A 24,172-nucleotide genomic window follows, 5' to 3' on the forward strand; every position below is an offset into this window, starting at 1 on the left:
ACAGAGGGACCTCCTACCACCAAGAATGAAGAACCAGGAGGGGAGCACATCCTTTGGACTCAGGGTCCCTGCACTAAGAAGCTCCTAGACCAGGGGAAGATTGACAACAAGGACCTTCACCCAGAGTTGACAGAGAGAGAACGCCTTCCCCTGGAGCTGGCACCCTGAATTTGAACTTCTAGCCTCCGAAACTGAGAGAATAAATTGTTTTGCAAAGCCAAAAAAAAAAAAAAACAACATGCCTGAAATGGAATTTATGATCTTCATTCTTAAACATGGACCTTTTCCAGCATCCAAATTTCAGTGAAGGCACCATTATCCATCCATTTCAAAAAGTTGGAAACCTAGAAACTATCTTTGACCTCGCCCCACTACCATTCATGTCCAATCCATCACCTGGTTCTGTCAATTTAATTCACTAAACATCTCTCAAATCTATCTCTATCAGCCCATCTCCACTGACACCTCCTTGGTCAGAGCCACCATCACCTCCTGCCCAAGCTTCTGCAAAAACCTGGTAAATGGCTTCCCGGCATCCACCTGAATGATCTCTCTTGCAATGTCCACTCTTCAGTCACAGTAGTCGTTTCAAAATGCAAATTTGGTCATGGCATGGACAACATACATGCCTTTGTTAAATATCCTCATGAAGCATGCTCCTTTCTTTAGAGGGATTAACTTGACATATAGTTATAGATTCACCAGTGGGATAATCATCCCAAGATTAATAATCTGCTGACAGAGAGACTTTTGGATTCCCCATTATCTCCACAGTTCCTGGCACATAGCTGACCCACACCCAATATTTGCTGAATATATGAATAATGGGTTGACCATTTATACATCATAGATGGCATGTTTTGTTTTTCAATATGTAGCAAGTGCATTGAAAAAATGAAATCACTATAATCTTCTCTCATTGATGTTATAACTCCATTTTGAAAGGGCAGAGTTTTATATTTTACAGAAAAACAAAGTGGGGCTTTGAGAGGAGGGCTAACTTTGCTAGGCTTAAAGCTTAGCACACTTCCTTCATGGATAACAAGCTTCATCTGCTGCATTGTCCTCAACTCTGAAGAGCAGGGAAAGAATATGTAAACGCCATGTTGACAGTGTAATGCATGGTAAATCCTAAAATGAATCCCTCATGTCAATCATAAAAAGCTGGTCTTTAATCCTGAGCAGCGAGCAGAGGTTGTCTGAGGTGGCATAAAGTGGTGTCAAACATATATCGCTGCAAGCTGGGACCCCAGTTCAGCTTTTGTTCTGCCACAAAATAGGTGTGTGTGACCTTGAGCAAGTCAGGGGTATCTTTGTGCCCTCCCTGCTTGGTTTGCAAAGTGAAGATACCAGTCCCTTATCTGCCTAGTTCACAGGGTTGTTATGAGGATTGAATTGAATGATGTTCATAAAAGTGTCTTAATTCTCTCACCTGAGCTATCATAGCACTTTCTATGTAGCTCTTTTAAAAATATCTTTTACTTTGTACGATACACTGAAAAGAACACTGGACTAAAAGCCTTGCATTAAAATCCTAGTTGTAATATTTACAAGGTGTATAGCTTCTTACACAGTTTTTTTGTTTGTTTTTAGTGTTTCTGAACAGAGCAAACATGCTCACCTGTGAAATGGAGAATGTTACACCTGTCTTATTTGAGGATCAAACAGGCAATGATTGTGAAAGTAACACTTTCCTCCCTTGGGAAACACACTGCATTCATGGTAGTTTCCAAACTAAACAATGTTTTATACATGGTACAAGCTAATAGAAATCGAGTGTGCTCAGTGCTCCAGGCAAAGAACTGTTGTTTTAGGCACTTTTTCTTAGTTTAATACACATCACAACCTTATAAATGACTGAGGTACTGTTACCATCCCTCATGTGAGAACTGAGGAGCCAGGAGGTGAGTAACTGACCCAGGGTCACAAGCTGGTAAAACTGCTGAGCCAGGATTGGAACACTGGTGGTTCAATTCCATAGCCACATAGTCTTGATATTTAGGCTATTCTGTGTCACACTCCATAAGTAATTGTAGATTACTGAATGGGAAGCATATATTCTAAACATACATAAAAGGTTTGCTATCGTGTTTTATTAATGGCATATAAATTATGTAAACCTACTTAACCATTAAGTCAGAAAGTTGCTGGAAAGAAACATATGGAAGAAACACATGTCTTAATTCTATAAACATAAAGAAAGCTTAGTTCTCCTTCTAGGTTAATCCACCAACTATGTTGCGAGCAAGAGACCCTGAGTGGTGCAAAGAGCTGATGTGCTCAGCTGATAATCAAAATGTTGGAAATTCAAGCTCCAAGAGGCATCTTGGGAGAAAGCCCTGGTGATTTACTTCCAGGAAAAAAAAAAAAAAAAAAATCAGCCATTGAAAACCCTATGGAACACAGTTCTATCCTGACACACGTGGGGTTGCCACAAGTTGTAGTCTACTTGACAGCAACCAGCTTATGTTAGAAAGAAGGAGGAGTAGGAATTGTGAGCACCTGCTCTGGAATCACACCTACATTTACATCCTGGCTCTCTCACTTATTAGCTATATAAATGAGGTGTAAGTCTCTTCTTTATGCATCACCTGGTTAATGTTTTGTCGTAGAATAAAAATAGTTTATGACTAGACGGCACTGGATTTGGGTCAGTACATAGCAAGTGCCAAATAAATGCTCGCGGTTGTTATTAAGGAGCCCTGGTAGTACAGTGGTTAAGCACTCACCTGCTAACTGAAAGGTCAGTGGTTCGAATCCACCAGCCACTCCACAGCAGAAAGACGTGGCAGTCTGCTTACATAAAGGATTACAGCCTTGGAAACCTTATGGGGCAGTTCTAGTCTGTCCTATAGGTTTGCTTGCTATGAGTCAGAATCAACTTGACAGCGAAAGGTTATTGTTATTGATTCTAACTCAGTAGAGAATTAGGCAAGGAGCCTACCCTTCCCTGGGGATTAGTTTCCAAATATTTAAGTAGCAAGAGGTTGGGCTATGGCCCAAAGATCACTTTCAGTTCTAACACTTTTAAGGTATCATAGGTGGATATCTGTGAAGCAATAGTTTCACTGTGAATCCTGGCTTCAGATTCTGGAATTTATGCTGCTCTCTGACTTAGGAAATGAAAAAATACCTACAGGAGCTGAATAAAAACATTTTAAATATGGCACCTGCATTATTGACACTGTTAATTGTCAGACAGCAATAATGATAATCTGAGTTAGAGTAATTTGCCTGACAAAGTTGTTACTAATCTGAGGCAAATGTTGAATCCACTACCTTTTAACAAGCTATTGTGTTAAGGAGATAAAATAAACCTACAGGAGCAAACAAGCCACCCAGCTAATCGCTTAGAGACATATGGCACAAATTTGTTCTCATTGAGAGCCAGAATATGCAAAATGAAAGGGGGATATTAGAATCAAATTTCAATATTGGCTTTTTTTTTCTCAATTAAAAAGTTTGTATTGAACTGCAGTCAGTTTACTCATCTTCCCCAGTAACATAATTGATTTTATTGGTTAAGGACAAGCCCATCAAGACTGCAACATCTGTCTCTCTGCCAATTTTATCGTCTTAGCTACAATCAGTAAACGTCTACTCAAGGCATAGTACTAGGCACTTGGGTATGGGATTGTAAATAAAATCTAGTGTCAATCATCAGAGAGGGAATACACATGAACTTAACCAAATATAAAACAGGACATAAGGTGGTAAATGCCATGAGAGTGATGTGATCCAAGTGCAGGGAGAGGACACAGGAGAACACAATGAATTGTGACCTAGAGGATTGTGGAGAGTTCCCTGTAGCAACTGACATTTGAGTAGGTACTTTCTTTTTTTTTTTTATAATTTATTTTTGTTGTTGTTGTTGAGAATATACACAGCAAAACATATACCAATTTCATAGTTTTTTTTTTTACACGTACAATTCAGTGACACTGATTACATTCTTTGAGTTGTGCAACCATTCGTACCCTCCTTTTCTCAGTTATTCATCCCCCATTAACATAACTCACTGCCCCCTAAGGTCCTATCTAAGTTCTCAAGTTGCTGTTGTCAATTTGTTTCTATACAGATAGATCTTAAAAGAGCACAACGTTTACAGCAGACATTTTTTACTAGTTAAGCTAAACTATTGTTTGGTTTTAAGAAGACTTTAGCAGGTATTTTGGTTTAAAGTTTAAAGGTTATCTCAGGGCAATAGTTTCAGGGGTTCATCCAGCCTCCATTTTTCTATGGAATCTTTGATCAAATGTTCAGTAATGGTAGCCAGGTACCATTCAGTTCTTCTGATCTCATGGCAAAGGAGACAGTCGTCCACAGAGGTAGTTAGCCACACATTCATTTCCTCTTCCTATTCCTGACTCTCCTTCTTCCTCTGTTGCTCCAGGCAAAAATTTATACAGTGCCTACTGTGTACTAGGTGGAGCCTTGGTGGCACAGCGGTTAAAAGCTATAGCTGCTAACCAAAAGGTTGGTAGTTCAAATCCACCAGTTGCTCCTTGGAAACCCTGTAGGGCAGTTCTACTCTGTCCTACGGGGTCGCTATGAGTTGGAGCCAACTCAACAGTAACAGGTTTGGTTTTGGTTTTATGTGCTAGATATTGCTCTAGGTGCTGGGAATAGCTTAGCAATAACCAAAACTTAAAAACTTGTTGCCACCAAGTCGATTCTGACGCATAGTGATCCTATAAGGCAGAGTAGAACTGCCCCACAAGGTTTCTAAAGAGCGGCTGGTGGATTCAAACTGCTGATATTTTGGTTATCACCTGAGCTCTTAACCACTGTGCCACCAGGGCTCCTCAGTGAGTAAAGCAGATCCAAAAACATCTCTATCTATATGAAGCTTATATTCTGATGGGGTAGGGAGAAGCGATTCAAGGAACAAAATAAGTGGAGCCAAGTGCTTGGCTGCTAACCAAAAGATTGGTGGTTTGTACCCACCAGCAGCTCCATGGGAGAAATGACCTGATGATCTTCTCCCCTAAAGACTACAGCCTAGGAAACCCTATAGGACAGTTCTACTGTGTCTTATGGAGTCGCTATGAGTGAGAATTGATTAGATAGCATACAACAACAATAAAAGCTATGGAACACCATAAAGCCTAAATAAATAAACAAATAAATTGCTGCTCAGCCAACCTCGATTCATGGCAACACCATATGTGTCAGAGTAGAACCATGCTCCATAGGGTTTTTGGAAGTAGGTCACCAGGCTTTTCCTCTGAGGCACCTCTGTGTGGCCTCAAATTCCATCCTTTTGGTTAGCAGCCATGTGTTAACTGTATGCACCATACAGGTACTCCGTGGAGAAACATAAGAATGACAAAAGACATAGAGATGAGAGGGGACAGGTAAGACCTCCATAAGAAGGTGGCACATCAGCAAAGATTAAGTGGAAGTTAGGCAATGATCACAAGCAAGTAAATTTGGCTGAAGATAATTAAAAAATGGTAGAAGCAGTACATCAACACAGAACTGCCAGAAATTCAAGCCGAATTCAGAAGAGGATGTGGAACAAAGAATATCATTGTTGATGTCAGATGGGTATTGGGTGAAAGCAGAGAATACCACAAAGATTTACCTGTGTTTTGTTGACTATGCAAAGGCACTCTACTGTTGAGATAGTAACAAATCATGGGTAATATTGCAAAGAATGGAAATTCCAGAACACTTAATTGTGATCATGTGGAACCTGTACATAGACCAAGAGGCAGTTGTTCCAACAGAACAATGAAATACTGTATGGTTTAAAATCAGGAAATGTGTGTCATGGTTGTATCATTTCACCACACTTATTCAATCTGTATGTGGAACAAATAACCTGAGAAAGTAACAATATGAAGGACAATGCAGCATCAGGACTGGAGGACCATTCATTAACAACCTGTGATATGCAGATGACACAACCTTGCTAGCTGAAAGCAAAGGGGACTTGAAGCACTTACTGATGAAGATCAAAGACCACAGCCTTCAGTATGGATTATGCCTCAACATAAAAAGAAAACATAAATCCTCACAACTGGACCAATAAACAATATTATGATAACCATACAAAAGATTGAAATTATCAAGGATTTCATTTTACTTGGATTCACAATGCCCATAGTAGCAGCAGTCAAGAAATCAGATGATATATTTCATTGGGCAAATCTGCTGCAAAAGGCCTCATGTTTGGTAAAGTAGAGGGTCAGTAAAAAACAGGAAAACCCTCAACAAGATGGATTGACACGGTGGCTAAACAATGGGCTCAAGCATAGCAAAGGTTGTGAGGATGGAGCAGGATGGGGAAGGGTTTCGTTCTGTTGCACGTAGGGTCGCTATGAGTCGGAACCAACTTGATGGCACCTAACAACATCAACAGGGAATGAATGACTCATGTGGACCTCTGAGAGAAGGAGAGTTGTAGGCAGGCTGAGCAGCAAGTGCAAAGGTCTTGAGGGAGGAGGATCCCTGGTGTACTTAGGAAACACAGGGGATCCAATAAGATTGGAGAGGAACAAGCAAATAAAATGATATTCAGAGATGAGGTTAAAGGGGTAGGTAACAAGAGGCCAGATTGGCCACGGCCTTGTAGGCCATTGGAAGGATTTTTGCTTATTTCTGAATGAAATAAGGAGAATTTATCCTCCCCCTGTCTGTCTTTGTGTTCTGTCTGTCCTAGAAAATAGGTATTATCCCTGTTTTGTGCCTTATTAAATACACAAAAATCATATAACCGATAAATAGTAGCACCATGTTGAAATCCAAATTGTTTCGACTTTGGTGACATATTTTTTAACCATTATAGGTTATAGGAACCACACTTCTACCTATAGATAATTGGGGCTAGATTTCCATTTACAGGAGTTTGGAATTTGTTATGTTCATATCTTTATATAGATACTTCGTTGTATTTAAGCTTTAGAATATGCACATATTTTTTTGAGCAGGGGAGTGAGTGATCCATGCAGACTGTATCTCAAAAAGATAACTAGAGACAGTGAGGAGGATGGATTAGAAGGTGAGGAGATATTTCCGGAGATCAGGTAAGTGATGATGAGGGCAGTAGAATGAAGGGGGCCTGACTGAGTGGTGGCTGAGGTAGACTTGACAGGACTCGATGACTATTTAGGTGCAAAGAGGGAGGAAGGAGTAAAATACGACTTGCATTTTTTTTTTTTTGCTTAGTCAACAAAATGGAAGGCACTAATATAAACCAACAACAAGGGGAAAAATATATGTATGGAGGAGAAAATAAGCATTGTTTTGGACAGGTTGAATTTAAGGTGCTTCCAGGAAATCCATGTAAACACATGAAGACATGAAGACACATGGTCAAGAATTATTACCTTCAGTTTTTACAACTGCAGACACTGGGATCCAAGGAGCTTCTGAGACTCATCATAGGGTCACAGAGTTAAGTAGTTGCAGAGATAAGACTAAAGCAAATGTAGGCTTCTTCATGGTAATAAATGACGTTGGTGAACATAAGGCTGTGTGTGTCTGTATATTTCTTTTTCATTTTAATGTCAAGTCAAATTATAAAAGAAAATAAAATCTTCAGAAGGATACACTTTAATTGTTGTGAGAAAGAAAGGCATTTGAGTTCCAGCATGAGAAATGCTACACTGCGTTATCAGATTATCACACTGCAGCATTTTGTGTGAAATATCACTCTGCCAAGCCTGTCCTGTGTTGTCCTTTCTGCACTGCGAATGGTTCCTAAAGATCACTATCTGTTTAAAGCACTCACGAGTTGAGACACTAGAAGTCTAGCACACCAATCTCGGCTTCTCTTCCCAGGATCTGTACTAGCACTTTAGTAGACTGGCTTACTTTTGACTGCCATCTAGTCCATTTTCCTCCAGAGTAGTGACTGGTGAGAGCCAGAATTAGTGTAAAGGCAGTGCTGTAAAAACTGGTTCCCACAAGGTGCTTCTCATTACTCTTTCTCTTCCTCTCTTTGTCTTTGTCTCTCTCCTTCCCCCATATATCCTATAACAGGTCACATTCTCTTTGGTTGGTAAATGTTACAGAAAGTGAATATAGAGCTTATTAGAAGATGACAGGAAAAGCTGCCACATCCCAGAAACCTCTGCATATCAAGGGTGTCTGGTTTAGACTGGCTGTATATCAAGGGTGTCTGGTTTAGACTGGCTGTATAAGAGGAGGTTTAATAAGGAAAAAAAGGTATGGAACTCAGAACTCAGCCAAGGCAACCATCAGCCATTTTACAAAGATCCTATTGGCCCTTTCAAGTTCGTCATCCATTGAAGGCTGTAATGACGACCCTCCTTTCCTGTGAGATCAGCACATGTAGAGTCTGGAGAGTATATTTGCAAATATGTGTTCTTCTCTTAAGAAACTTGGGGATTAGCAATATAGAGTTTCTCTGAAGCAAATTGAGCTTTGACATGCTGACCTCTTGTCACCTTAATTGGCAATGTAGAAATCCCAAAAGGCAATGAGGATGAGAGAAATTTTCAAAGTGACTAAGGAATAGAACGGAAAGGTCCATTAAGAAAGCTTCTTAGCTTTCTGATTCTAAATGAGATCTTTACAGTGTAACTTTATGCTTTATTTTAAATAAAAATTGTTGAACATTAAAATTCTTATATTTAAAGGTACCTGTTCAAATACTGAAAATTAATAATGTATGATAATGATACCAATCATATTGGCATTAGTTAAGATAAATATTATATAATTATATTTCCAGCAATATGGAAGACTAGGTATGAAATGAAAAAATCTTCTGTCTTCTGTTGTTGTTGTTGTTATTGTCACTGGTTGCCCTCAGGTCCATTCTGGCTCCTGGAAACTCTATGTGTGCAGCATAGAACTGCTAGATAGGGGTTTCAAGGCTGTGATCTTTCAGAAGCAGATCACCGGGCCTGTCTTCCCAGGTGCCTTGGGGTGGGTTCAAACCACCAACTTTCCATTACTAGTTGATGGTTTCACTATTTGTGCCACCAAATAACTTCCTAAAATGCTGGATAATTTTTTTTTTTTTAACTTTTTTTGAGCCCATGACTATACTGGCTGCAAAGTAAGAGACTTATTTAATTATTTAATTACTTAGGCCCTTGGAGCTGGTGTCTGTCTGAGGATATTTGCCCATTTGCCCATCATATGTACCAACAGAAGTATAGAGCTAGGAGTTTTAGAAGTTAACAGGAGGAGAGAATAAGAGACAAAGCTTGCAGATAAAATAGGGTGTGATGTCTGATTATAGAACCTTGCATACAGCCAGCACCTTGAAAAGACAACACCCCAGCGGGTAAACTAGCAAATAAAATTTGCTTCAAGAGAGAACTGGTAAATATATTTGCTTGGTATATGTATACTTGCTTGGTATATACTTGGTTTGATTGGAACAAGAGAAAAAAAATAACTTCTGAGAATTCCTTACTATAAGTCTGAATTTATTTATTAGAGTTTATGTGATAAAGATGGCCAAAAAAAAAAAAAAAACACCCAAATATTGTCATTCTCATTGGACTTTCTTTTAACCAATAAAATATCCCAATTAAACCTTTGTGGCCCAAACAAACCTTAGTAACGTTTTTTGTTTAATGTGGTCTCATTTTGGTAAAGCAAATCCTCCCAGGAGATATGTATTTTAAACCTTGGCTGCGAAAATTTCCTCAAATAAATTTCTGAGGCCTAGAGTTAACAATCAAGAATCATGCAAACAAGTCACTATGAGGAAGAGTCAGCAGAAACAAACTAATGAATAAGACCCACAAAGACTCTAGGTTTTAAAATGATCAAATATGGACTATGAAGTTTAGTAAATTTAAAGTAATAAAAAGAGATAGTAAATGGTTTAGTTTTAGAAAAGAGGTTGGTATTTTGCCAATATATAAATTAGTCTTAGGTGTTAAAACTTCAGTCTTAAAAGTGGTGAAAATTTTAAGAAAATGTTCAGAGACAAACAAAAAACAGTGCATTGTAATCTTGAAACAGGACATATACAACTTATTTTTGCTTAGCCAATTATAATATTAACAACTGCCTACAAAATATTAGATACTCTGCTATGAGCTTTACGTATTCAACCTAATTCAGTTATTACAAAACCCTTGCAAGGTGAGTATTGTTATTATTTCCTCTCGATGGCACTGGGTTTTTTTTTTTTTTTTTTTAAAGAGTAAAGTGAGGCTCAGAGAAATTATATAGTTTTTTTAAGGTCTCATGATAATAGTAATAGTAATAGGGTTCGGATTACAACCTAGCCACAGTGGTTCTTTCTTTTTTTAAATGCACCTAATTTTTTAGAGAAGTTTTAGATTTACAGAAAAATAACACAGAAAGTACAGGGGCTTCTCATACACCCATCTCTCTCCTGCACACAGTTGCTGTTATTATTAACATCTTGCATTCCTGTGGTACATTTGTTACAACTGATGAACCCAGATTGATACATTATTATTAAGTTCAGAGTATACATTAGAATTCACTTTTTGCGTTGTAGAGTCCTAGGAGTTTTGACAAATACATAATGTAATGTATCCATCATTACAGTATCACGCAGAATAGTTTCACTGCCCTTAATATGCCCTGTGCTCCACCTATTCATCTCCCTCCTCCTCCTCTCCCCAGCAAACATTGATGTTTTGACTTTATAGTTTTTCCTTTCCAGAATGTCAGATAGTTGTAATCATACAGCATGTAGCTTTTTTCAGACTGGACTCTTTCATTAAACAATATACATTTAAGGGTCCTCTATGTGTTTTTGTAGCTGTTTTTTATTTTTATGTGTTTTTGTAGCTATTATAGCTCATTTCTATTTACTGCTGAATAATATTCCATCATATGCATGTATCACAGTTGGTTTATCCATTCATGTACTAAAGGACATACTGGTTGCTTCTAATTTTTGGCATTTTTTAATAAAGCTGCTAATAGCCATTTGTGTGCAGGTTTTTGTGTGGACATAAATTTTTAACTCACTTGGATACATAACTAAAAGATCATATGGTAAGCTTATGATTAACTTTGTAAGGAACTGACAGATTGTCTTCCAAAGTGGCTCTACCATTTTGTATTTCCACAAGCAATGAATGAGAGTTCTGGTTTCTCCACGTATCAGTGGTATCAGTGTTTTGGGTTTAAGCCATTTCAGTGGGGTGTATAGTAGTACAGTGAAAATTTTAATTTTCAATTCCCTAATGACATACAATGTTGAGCATCATTTCATGTGTTCATTTCCCATCTGTATATCTATTTTGGTGAAGTGTCTGTTCAGATATTTTGCCAATATTTTAATTGGGTTATTTGCTTTGTTACCATTGGGGCTGTATTGGTTCTTTTATACCTTGTTTGGTTAATAAACAGCCTAATTATGTTCTCTACTTACTACTTTGAAAATCAAAGAAATTTAAAAAAATGGATATCATATATTCACTTTCTTGTCCATTTTCAAGGAAGTTTTATATAATTTAATATGATTCTGTAAACAATCTTGTTCAAAAAAACAAAGGTAATGGAGAGAGATTTTTTTTCCATTTAGTAAAGCATAAAAAGCACATAACTATAGATTTTACAAGGTCTCCAAAGTTCCTTCTCAAGCTGTCTCACTGCCATTACCCCACTGTATGCATTTAAAGAAATGGCAGATTAGGCTGAACTTTATCGGTGGCACTTACCTATTGTCACCTTCTCTGGAGAAAAAGACTGTGAAAGTTTGGATGTTCCCTTTTGCTTCTGCAGGTGGGCGCCAGCTGAGACGAACAAATCGACTGGAAACCAAGACAGGGACCACATCTCTGGGAGCAGAAGGGAGGACGCTGGAGCTTGGGATAGCTAGAGAGGAAGGAGAGCAGGCTGTTAGAGGTGCTGGTGCCATTGGTGGGAAACGTGGGGAAAGGCAGAGATGACCCATTAGCAAACATAACCTTGTGACACTCACACAGGGTCTAAAGGTGGGAAGAAAATCAAGGGAAAGCAAACAGTTAATAGAATAAGAAACACTTGACATTCCAAACAAGAGAAAAACGAAAAAGAATACTTAAAAGTAATTTAAACTACCATTCAAAAACCCATTGCTGTCCAATCAATTCCGACTCATAGCGACCACGTAAGACAGAGTAGTACTGTCCCATAAGTTTTCCAAGGAGCACCTGGTGGATTCAAACTGCAGACATTTTGGTTTGCAGCCATAGCTCTTAAACAATATGCCGCCAGGGTTTCCAAACTACTATAGAAAATCAAATTTCTTCAGTGTTTAACAGGGCAGCTAATTAATAACATACATGATTCTATTACATATTTGTGCAGTTTTTATTACTTTTTGGGATCCTTGTCAACAAGAAATATGTTCTGTTTAGGCAAGAAACAGGGAGAGAAATTGGGTAATGTGTATTATGAACAAGCACATGAATTCCAGAAAGACCTTTCTATAGAAGTGTGGGTAATAAGATTTAATATTATAAAGGGATTGTGTTTCTTGTGACTGTATGTGAGTAATAGAAATGTTATGTTAAAGCAGGACAAAAGTATTTTAAGCAACTAAGAATGTATTTTCCTAAATCCTTTCTGGAATGGAACAGGTGTTGAAGAAGTAAGCAAATGAATGAATAACTGAATAAATAAATGCATAGATTTATGTTTGAAGTAAAGGAATTATAATACAGATAATAAGATATTTTAAATATGTAATCAAATGTAGAGTGAATATTTTGTCATAGCTCTTCTTTGAATTCTTGAAAATGTTAAGTGAATAACCATATTGAATGTAAGCTTATAGTTTTTTTTTTTTTTTGGCTTTAGAAAAAACATAATATGGTCCTATACGTTTAATAAGCAGTGAGATAATCTGATTCCTAAAAAATTAAAAATCACATTATAATTCTCTTCCCTTTATATCTGTAGAATAACTAGAACTAACTTGATTCTTCAAAATATTGAACTCATAGCTAAAATTTGTTTCATAGTAGAAAAGACACAACTCCAGCATGTGTACATAAATTGGAGTTTAATAAAGCTCTAATTTGGAAGTCAAACTACGGAAACTGCCAACATTTCATAACATAGCCATGAACTTAAATGTATTGGAAAATGTCTCAGGTAATCAAGTAGTTATTACAAAACCTTGTTTACACTGTTTTAGATGCAATTTGAAGTTCATTGTTTGTAAGTTTTCTAAGACCAAAGAATGTTAGAAGTAGCACATTAAAAGTTGACTGAAGCTAACAAAAAGTAGAAATGGTTCACATGGATTATCTACTAGTAAGGATGATGACAGAAAAAAAGTTCTACAAAATGTAAAAAATACCATTGCACCATGTTTGTAGAATATCACTGTATATTTAGAGACCTCAACAATTTTTATTGATAGATACAACATGGAATCATTTGCAAATGGAAAACTGTGGTTTTTCAAACACTTGGGGCATTTATTATTATGGTTTTAGAAGTCTTCTATCAAATATAGAGGTATCCTGTGTGTGTGTGTGTGTGTGTGTGTGTGTGTGTGTGAGAGAGAGAGAGAGAGAGAGAATTTATAATTCATCTTTGCTGTATACGACTATTTTCTTTTTATTTGCTCAAGTACCCAAATCTAGGGAACATTTGGTTCATCCTGATAGGTGCTTTCTAGTAAAACATGCAAGTGCCCATTTCCCCACATTTAATCTTCAAACTTGCTTTTGTATTTTCTCTAGTTCTTATCTAAGTTACTTTTCATTCTTGTATTCACTTTCGAGAAGGACAGGCTTAGTGGGTACCCCTGCCATGGAGTAAACTCCTGTTAGCTGGAAAAAAGCCATTTGCGGGGGAATACCTCATTTCCCAATGTTGCCAGAAACATTATCAATTTACAGCATATATCTACACATACATACATACATATGTACTAGTTACATTGTGAAAGCAAGGCTTAAAGACTGCAGAAAGCTTTCAAAATTCCTTCTGGCTCCATAGATTCTTAGACTACTTCTTGGTAGATATTCACTTGCTTTCCCCATCAGAACAGTATTTGAAGTAAATGGTAGACTGGCAGCCAGTTAGTCAATCTTTTATATCAGAGTGGGGAGGGAAGGGGAAAAGATTGACAGCTGGATAAGTAGCCTCTCTCTCAAAAATACAGATGATATTAAGCTTCTTGACAAAATTCTTTATTTCAACAGGCTATAGAGAACTCTCCCTTCCCCTCCCACTGCCCCCTCAACCTGCTTCTCCTCCTGTGTTGCTTATCTCAGTGTGTATTAACACTGTCCTCTCAGTGTAATCCAGAAAGTTGAAATGCATCCACTATTCCTCATTCTCCTTTTAGGGATTCTTCTAGGCCACATTCTAGGGATCCCCCCCTCCTAAGTCTATCATGCTACTTTATCTCCACTGCCACACTATATTTTGGCCATTGTTCTCTCTCGGCACCATTACCTCAATGGTCTTCCAGCTCATCCACTTTCCCTTCAGCTTATCTTCATCAAATGTTTTCCCTGTATAGCATTCAGAATAAGCTTATAGGAACTAGTAAAGAATGTCTGCCTTGAGCATTGTGCTCTTTTAAGACTTACCTTATGGGATCAAACTGACAACAGCAATTCAAAAGACTAGATAGGAAATTAGGGTGCAGTGAATTTTACGTTAATGGGGGAAGAAAAACTCAGAAAAGGAGAGTGAGAATTATTGTACAACTTGAAGAATGTAATCAGTGTTACTGAATTTTACATGTAGAAACTATTGAATTGGTGTATTTTTTTTGTTGTGTATATTCTCAAAAAAACAAACAAACAAAAACTATTCAATCGTATCACTCTTCTGCTGGTCTATCTTCAGTGTCTTCTGTTCACCCCAGGGCAAATTCCAAACTTCGTAATATGCCTGCTGGCTGGGCTCCTGCTAAGCATTTGTGTTGGTTTGGGTTTCCCTACAAGCAAGCCCCCAAAAAAAGGATTTAGAGGCAAATACTTTATTTGGGAGGTAATCCCAGGAAACATCTGGTGGGGCGTTGTGAAGTGAGCAGAGAGGAATGGAAGCCTATCTGGGGTCAGCTGAGGACATAGCTCAGAATCAGGGTTGGAGTAACCAGTAAGCAAGGTAAGCACAGGCTTACTTGTGTTTACTTACTAATCTATAGTGAAAAATTTTACATGGGTTTCACCACATGTGTGCTTCTATGGTCAGAAAAAACCTTTGGGCAGAGATGTGTAGGTGTTCACAGTAAGCAGTGTTCATCAACCAATTTAGCAAGTAATTTTAAAGCACTTTTCACATGCCAGCCCTTGTTCTAGGCACTGAGGAGAGAGTGGTGAACGACAGACGAGGTCATTGTCCTCACAGAGCTTACATAGAGGTTCCCTGGCTGTTTGGTGCTTACAGTCAGCATGTTCCCTCCATACTGAATTACCTAACTGCAGTTCCCTACTGGGCTTCTGCACAAGCAGCTCCTGCTCCTTGATAAGTCCATTGCATTCACCTGACTAACGCCTACTTTCCTTTCAGGACTTAATTTAAGCGCTGTTTCCTTTGGGATAAAATTCCTAACCCAAAGTACCTGAAAATATCTAACAGAAAATAGTTAATATCTACAATATTAAAAGAATATCTACAAATTAACAAAATAATAAATAACATTAATTTAAAAATCAGGTTAAACTTGTCAAGTAATAAAAGAAGTGCACATTAAAATAAAATAAAATAACAAAGTAGTGAGGCTTTAGAGAATGTTAGAATCTCGTGTTGGCCAGATTGCGGGATTCCCATACACTGTCAGTTGAAGTTTATATGAGTATAACCTTTTTAGACGTCAAGTTGGCAAAATTCCTTAAAATAAAAAATTTTTAAAAAATCACACCATTGACCAAACACTCAAATTTCTACAATGTATCATCTAGAAATTAACAAACACCACATTTATCAATATATCAATCTGAGGTCATCGATCACACATTTACTAAAAATGTAAAACCTACACATCTTATCAGTCCCTGGGAGGTGCAAATGGTTAAGAGATGACTACTAACCAAAAGGTTGGCAGTTCAAATGCCCCCAGAGGTGCTTCTAAAGAAAAGCATTGTGTTCTGTTTTCCAAAGCTCATAGTCATGAAAGTTCTATGGAGGGCAGCTCTAATCTGAAACACATGGGTCGCCGTGAGTCTGAATGGACTCAACAGCAATTTTTTTTTGTTGTTGTTGTTTTGTTTTATACATTTTACCAGTTTAAAGAAAATGGTTACCTTTGAGTCTTTTAAAAAAGATTTTTATAAATCAAAATGTAATCTGTGATTACTTGATAAAACCTTTTGAGAATTTTCAAGAAGCTAAAAAAAAAAGTTTTAAAAGAACAGGAGAATGGATACTTCTTAAAAAAAAAAGACATAAGCAAATACTTTGTGAGATTGGTTTACTGATTTTGAAGGATTAAGACTCTAGTTTTCTAGTGGGACAACTAATTTGCATAATATACTTCAGAAAGTGTATGTGTTACATCGCAACGTGGTGAGTAGTGCCTGGGGTCTTAAAAGCTTTAGAGCAGCCATCTAAGATACAACTATTGGTCTCTATTCATCCAGAAAAAAAGAGAAAGAAGGAAACGAAAGACTCAGAGAAGATAGTAGTCTACAGGACTAGTTATCTACGTGAACCACGGCCTCATCTACCCTGAGACTGTAAGAACTAGATGATGCCTGGCTACCAATACTGACTGTTCTGATCAGGGCCACAGTAGATGTGTCCTGACAGGACAGGAGAAAACTGTGTAACAGAACTCAAATTCTTAAACAGTCCAAACTTACTGAACCAGTTGAGACTAGAGGACTCTGAGATGATAGCCCTGTGATGCTCTTTAAACCTTAGATTGAAATTATCCCTTGAGGTCACCTTTAGCTAAGTAACAGTTTGGCTCATAAAATAAAGAATATCATCAGTAAGTAATGAACTCCTTTAAAAAACTATATAAGACCAAATTTTCAAAAATTACTCCAAAGCAAAGATGAGAAAGTAAGACAGCAGGAAAACTGGAGTACTGGAAATGGTACAAACAGAATGGAATAAATGTACATGATGACACATTGCAGAAAATCTAACCAATATCACCGAATAATTGTATAGAAATTGTTAAAATGGGAACTTAATTTACTGTGTAAATTTTCACCTTAAATACAACAAAATATTATTAAAAAATAAATGCGCAGGAGGGAAGTTTCCAAACCCTTTTTTCCCAAGAGCACCTCACTCATATATGATGTCATCATTAATCCACCCATTCAGGGATTGCCAACAAAGTGACCAACAGTAGTCTGCACACAAATGCTCTCTCTCCAGACTTCCAGCCGTGTCTTCTCCCTGATCTGGTCCACACTCAGATGGTAGAGATATAGTTCAGAAAAGAACTAATTAGACTCCCTGCCTCAATTTATAGAGTCCTTATATTTTTTTTATATTAAAAGGAAGAGACACATTTTTAACAAAGGAATGACTTCTGATTTTATATAGGGGAATTAATTTTGTTCTCACTAATCCTCCATGCTTTCTCTCAACAGTAACTTGTCTTCAAATAAGGTCTCAATAAGGAACCAATCAAGACTTCTTTTCTTTGCTCTTAGAAGCTTAATCTCCAGTCTGGCCCTAATCTCTCTGGTCCATTACTGTTGCCATGGTTACAGTTTCTTTATCTGTTGTCATGGAGAAGAAGAGGCAAATTTGCCACACTGTAACAACATATTCTTAAAAAAAAAAAGGAATACCTTAAAAAAAAAATGTCTCATAATAAAATCCAGAGAAAGGAGGTAGTGTCTGAAGATAATGCAAATCTGAAGAATGGATAGTTTTGAAACAAACAAAAAATGACAGTTTGATTTTGTTCAGTAGACTAGTCTTGGGCTAATACGGCAATAGTCCAGTACATTATTGGGTTAATTTTTCTATAAAGCCACAATTCTTTGTAGTTACCAGAGGCTCCTTCTTTCAAATTTTTACTATAAAATGTTTATGCACATTAATTTTTCCCTGAGCTCATTAGCAGTGTATGACCTCCACTCCCTATGAGGCCGATGAAAGATGATAAGATGCATTCATAAAAATGCAAACATATTTAATTTGCACTGAACATCAAACTAATAAATGTATTTCCCTACCACTCTAACTTTTCATTATCCATGATGCTAACTAAAACCTTATTAATGTGGCCGTCAGATCAACTGCTACTTTATTTGTTACATCTCTTTATTAGCTTCAAGATTCAATAAAAGTAAAATATGAAGAGATATGATTAGTGAAATGATAGAAACATTTAATTCTTTTTTTTTTAAAGGCAAAACCTCTTTTTCCCATTTTGCTTTTTGTTGCTGTTCTGTTGATACCAAATTCTCCACTAAATGGAGACAGTAAGTAAAATCTAGATTTTGGATTAAAATTTTTACACTTCATAAAGTAAATTTCACAAAATTACTGCAAAAAAAGCTTGGTTGTGATGGTCAATGATTAAAAGAGCAGCATTTTTTTCCTAAAATCTCATGTAAATTTCACAATCTCAGTAATCATGGATTTTGAGCTTGTACATTAAGATCTGCAGTGAAACTAAGAAATGTGAATATTCCAAATAGTAATGATTTTATGTCATTATTCATTTTAACCATATGTTAATTAGTTTGTTGTACTGTGGTGGCTTGCATGTTGTTGTGATGTTTGAATATATGCCACCAGTATTTCAAATACCAGCAGGGCCACCCATGGTGGACAGTTTTCAAGGGAGCAAAAAATAAAAATTTTTTTTTTTTTTTTTCCAGGCTAAGACAGACTAGGAAAAAGGACCTGGCAGTCTACTTCTGAAAAAATTGGCCATTGGAAGCCTCATGAATAGCAGCAGAACCTTATCTGATACAGTGCCAGAAGATGAGCCCCTCAGATTGGAAGACACTCAAAAAATGACTGAGGAGGAGCTGCCTCCTCAAAGAAGAGTTGACCTTAATGCCACCGATGGAGCCAAGCTTTCCGGACTTTCATTTATTGATATGCCATGACTCAAAATAAGATGAAACAGCTACAAATATCCATTAATAATTGAAACGTGGAACATATAAAGTAATTTTCTAGGAAAATTAGAAATTGTCAAAAAGGAAATGGAATACATAAAGATCAATGTCCTAGCATTACTGAGCTAAAATGAACTGGCATTGGCCATTCTGAAGCGGATAATCATATGGTCTACTATGCTGGGAATGCAAAATTGAAGAGGAATTGCCTCACATTCATCATCAGAAAGAACTTTTCAAGATCTATCCTGAAGTGCAATGCTGTCAGTGATAAGATAATATCCATAAGCCTACAAGGAAGACCACTTAATACGACTATTATTCAAATTTATGCCCCAATCACTAATGTGAAAGATGAGGAAATTGAAGATTTTCACTAACTTTTGCAGTCTGAATTTGATCAAACATACAATCAAGATGCATTGATAATTACTGGTGATTGGAATGCAGAAGTTGGAAACAAGCAAGAGGGATTAGTAGTTGGAAAATATTGTCTTGGTGATAGAAATGATGCTAGAGATTGCATGATAGTATTTTTCCAGACCGACAACTTATTCATTGCAGATACCTTTTCTCAACAACATAAACAGTGACCATACACATGGACCTTACTACATGGAAAACACAGGAATCAAATCAACTACCTCTGTGGAAAGAGACAATGGAAAACTCAATATCATCAGTCAAAACAAATCCGGGGCAACTATGAACATACCATCAATTGCTCATATGCAAGTTTAAGTTGAAGCTGAAGAAAATTTAAACAAGTCTACAAGAACCAAAATATGACCTTGAATATAACCTATCTGAATTTGGAGACCATCTCAAGAACAGATTTGATAGATTGAACACCAAATGACTGAAGACCAGACAAGTTGTGGGATGGCATCGAAGACATCATACATGAACAAAGCAAAAGGTCATTAAAAAGACAGGAAATAAAGAAATGACCAAAATGGATGTCAGAAGAGACTGTGAAAGTTGCTTTTCAATGTAGAGTAGCTAAGGCAAATGGAAGAAGTGATGACGTAAAAGAGCTAAACAGAAAATTTCACAGGGCAGCCAAGAAGATAAAGTTTTATAATGAAATGTGCAAAGACCTGGAGTTAGAAAACCAAAAGTGAAGAACATGCTTGGCATTTCTCAAGCTGAAAGAACTTAAGAAAAATGCAAGCCTCCAGTTACAATTTTGAAGGATTCTGTGGACAAAATATTGAATTATATTGGAAGCAACAAAAGAAGACTGAAAGGTTACATAGAGTCAGTGTACCAAATAGAATTTTCAGTGTTCATCCATTTCAGGAGGTAGTATATGAACAAGAACCAATGGTATTAAAGGAAGAAGTTCAAGCTGAACTGAAGACATTGGTGAAAATCAGGGCTCCAGGGATTGATGGAATACCAACTGAGATGTTGCAACAAACAGATGCAGTGCTGGAGGTACTCACTCCTGTATGCCAAGGAATTTGGAAGATAGCTGCCTGGCCAACTGACTGAAAGAGATCCATATTTGTGCCCATTCCAAGGAAAGGTGATCCAACATGATGGACAATGTCATTAACATGGCACACAAGAAAATTTTGCTGAAGATAATTCAAAAGCAGTTGCAGCAGTGCATCGACAGGGAACTGCCAGAAATTCAAGCAGGATACAGAAGAGGCTGTAAAACTAGGGATATCATTGCTGATATCAGATGGATCTTTGCTGAAAGCAGAGAATGCCAGGAAGATGTCTACCTGTATTTTATTGACTATGCAAAGGCATTCACCCTTGTGGATCATAAAAAATTACAGATAACATTGCAAAGAATGGAATGCTGGTATCTGGGCTGGAATGCCACTCCCTTTCCTCAGACCTCATCTCTTCCCCCACCACCCCAGCTGAATTGCAGCTCTGATATAGGCTCCTCCTTCAGATTTTGGCTTAGGTATCACCTCACTTTTCTCTAAACTGGCTTAAGCCCCTGAATTTTGGGCTTTCACAGGACCAGGTAAGAACACTTAATTCTGCTCATGCAGAACCTGTACATAGACAAAGAGGCAGTCATTCAAACAGAACAAGGGGATACTGGATGGTCTGAAATCAGGAAAGGTATGTGTCAGGGTGGTATTCCTTCACCATACTTGTTCAACCTGTATGCAGAGCAAATAATCTGAGAAGCTAGAATATATGAAGAAGAATACGGCATGAGGATTGGAGGAAGACTCATTAACAACCTATGATATTCAGATGACACATCCTTGCTTGTTGAAAGTGAAGAGAATGAGAGGCATTTTCTGATGAAGATTAAAAACTATACCCTTCTTTATGGATTACACTTCAACATAAAGAAAACAACGGGCTCAAACATAGCAATGATTGTGAGGATGGCACAGGACAGGACAGTATTTCATTCTGTTGTACATAGGGTCGCTGTGAGTTGGAACTGGCTGGATGGCACCTAACAACATTTATTTTTCATTTATACATGGTTGAAGTTAACATACTCCATGAGATCTCTTTAAGTCTTAATCTTTACTTAAAAGAATTTATGCAGTATAAATCCTGGTGGCGTAGTGGTTAAGTACTATGGCTGCTAACCAAAGGGTTGGCGGTTCGAATCTGCCAGGTGCTCCTATGGGACAGGAAACTATGGGACAGTTCTACTCTGTCCTATAGGGCCGCTATGAGTCAGAATCGACTCGACGGCAGTGGGTTTGGTTTTTTTGGTTTTAGTACTTAAATAGCCAGTTTACTGAATGTCTATTAAGTTCCTTTAAGCTTGAAGATATGATTTTTTTTTTTTTTTTTTAGTATGGGATTTGCCCTGAAAAAATCAATGAACTAATTTGAGGACTCAAGGTGTACACATGTAAGACACTTAAAGAGTGTGGGACTGTTTCTCACCTACAAATAATTTTCATTCTAAGCTTTGTAGGATAATAGTTTAGAACTTAGAACACATGTTCTTATTAAATTGCTCTATTGGGAAGCATAGTTAATTTATAATATTGATAAATTATCATAGTCACAGCACTAGAGAATTAGGTCATCCATTCCATGACTTTCTTTGGTAAAACAGATTTATACATCCAATCATTAATTCATTTACTATGCCAGACACTGCTGTGTGAAGGTCTGTACAGCTCAGTAATTCTCCCTACTGTAGCTTTGCGCTCAAGAACCTATCTCCTACCACCTCCAACAATGATCCTCCCATACCAGCTCTACTTTCTCAGTTGTCTTGGGCAGGTGTAAGCCTGAGAAAGTATCTAGTGGAGGGTCTTCAGGGGTGAGTACTTGGGTTTGAGGAGTTTCCAAGGACTCTGGGTGTACACGTGGTTCCTTAGTATCTCTCAGCTCTCCACACTGAATCTTACTCAGTTCCATGAAGACTTTAAGCTCTCACCTCTGCTGCTTTTGTGTGCAGGTGTCGGGGCCGGAAAGCCGCTCCCTTTCCTCAGACCCCACCCCACCCCATGCCAGCTACATAGTAGCTCTGATATAGGCTCCTCCTTCAGATTTTGGCTTAGGTATCACCTCACCAATCCCTAAACTAGCTTGAGCCCCTGAACTTTGGGCTTTAATAGGGACAGGTATGATACCTGCTGCTATCAGGGTGCTTGGAGTACTGGTAGCACAGTGGTTAATAGCTATGACATACTACGGCTACTGACCAAAAAGTCAGCAGTTTGAATCTACCAGCTGCTTCTTGGAAACTCTATGAAGCATTCTACTCTGTCCTATAGGGTTGCTATGATTTGGAATAGACTTGATGACAATGGGGTTTGGTGTTGGTTTGGTACATCAAATTGCATGCTCTATTAGATTACGGAACCAAGTCTAAACTGTTCACCACCTTAATCCCCAAGTCTAGCACAGCTTATGTTAGTCAATCATTAAACACATTGCCATTAAGTTGATTCCGACCCATAGCGACCCCATGGAACAGAGATGAACTGCCCCATAGGGTTTCCAAGGCTGTAATCTTTATGGAAGCAGACTGCCACATCTTCCTACCACTGAGTGACTGGTGGGTTGGAGCTGCCAACCTTTAGGTTAGCAACTTAGCACGTAACCTCTGTGTGACTGGGTCTCAAAATCTTGTCATGTTAGCTAAATGAGAGGCTTTGTGAATTTGTAAAATTATAATGTTCACCATATTTTTACACAAGTTTTTTGCCAACTGCACCCTCCCCTCAAGGTATTTTTGTAAGCACGCTATGCTAATTTTTTTACAATTTAAAAAAAAATTAGCATAGTGTGCTTACAAAAATACCTTGAGGGGAGGGTGCAGTTGGCAGAAAACATATAACACATGTGTTATTTGCATAAAATAGGGTAGACTTTGGCTAGAAAATTCCCTTTCAGAAGCCTCCAAAGTGGCTATTTGAGAACATGTGCTAGGAGGAGACTGAGCTGTAATTGCAAGTGGGCTATGTTAATCATTGCTACAGGTTACCTTGTTTTATTGTGCTTTGCAGCTATATTTTTTACAAATTGAAAGTTTGTGGCAACCCTGCGTGGAGCAAGACTATCGCACCATTTTTCAACCTCTGTGCTCATTTCATGTCTCTGTGTCACAATTTGGTAATTCTCGCAATATTTCAAACTTTTTCATTATTATTATATCTGTTATGGTGATCTGTGATCTTTGGTGTTACTATGGCAATTATTTTGGGGCACCACAAACCACACCAACATAGGATGGCAAACTTCATCTATAAATGTTGTGTGTATTCTGACTGCACCACCTACCGGCCATTTCCCTGTCTCTCTCCCTCTTCTCTGACCTCCCTATTCCCTGAGACACAACAATAGTAAAATTAGGCCAATCAATAACTCTACAATGGCCTCTAAGTGTTCAAATGAAATGAAGAGTCTTACGTCTCCCACTTTAAATTAAAAGCCAGAAATGATGAAGCTTAGTGAAGAAGGCATGTCGAGAGCTGAGATACGCCAAAGGTCAGGCCTCTTGTGCCAAATAGTAAGCTAAGTTGTGAGTGCAAAGGAAAAGTTCTTGAAGGAAATTAAAAGCGCTACTCTAGGGAACACACAAATGATAAGGAAGAGAACCAGCCTTATCGCCGAGATGAAGAGAGTCTAATGGTCTGGATACAAGATCAAAGCAGCCACAACATTCCTGTAAGCCAAAGCCTAAACCAGAGCAAGGCCCTAACTCTGTTCAATGCTGTGGAGGCTGAGAGAGGTGAGAAAGCTGCAGA

The 24,172-nt window shown here is 37.8% G+C and overlaps 1 protein-coding gene across 1 annotated transcript in view; it reads right to left on the bottom strand.

The window, feature by feature from the left end:
• LOC100667292 (netrin receptor DCC) overlaps positions 1-24,172 on the bottom strand; it is a 706,905-nt gene that overhangs the window by 220,727 nt on the left and 462,006 nt on the right. Inside the window, exon 7 of the mRNA XM_023543783.2 lies at positions 11,637-11,793. Within this exon, the coding sequence (XP_023399551.2) occupies positions 11,637-11,793 (157 nt within the window). The remainder of the gene's footprint in view (positions 1-11,636; positions 11,794-24,172) is intronic.

Source organism: Loxodonta africana, chromosome 11 (assembly GCF_030014295.1).
Source record: "Loxodonta africana isolate mLoxAfr1 chromosome 11, mLoxAfr1.hap2, whole genome shotgun sequence".
NCBI classification, from domain to species: Eukaryota; Metazoa; Chordata; class Mammalia; order Proboscidea; family Elephantidae; genus Loxodonta; species Loxodonta africana.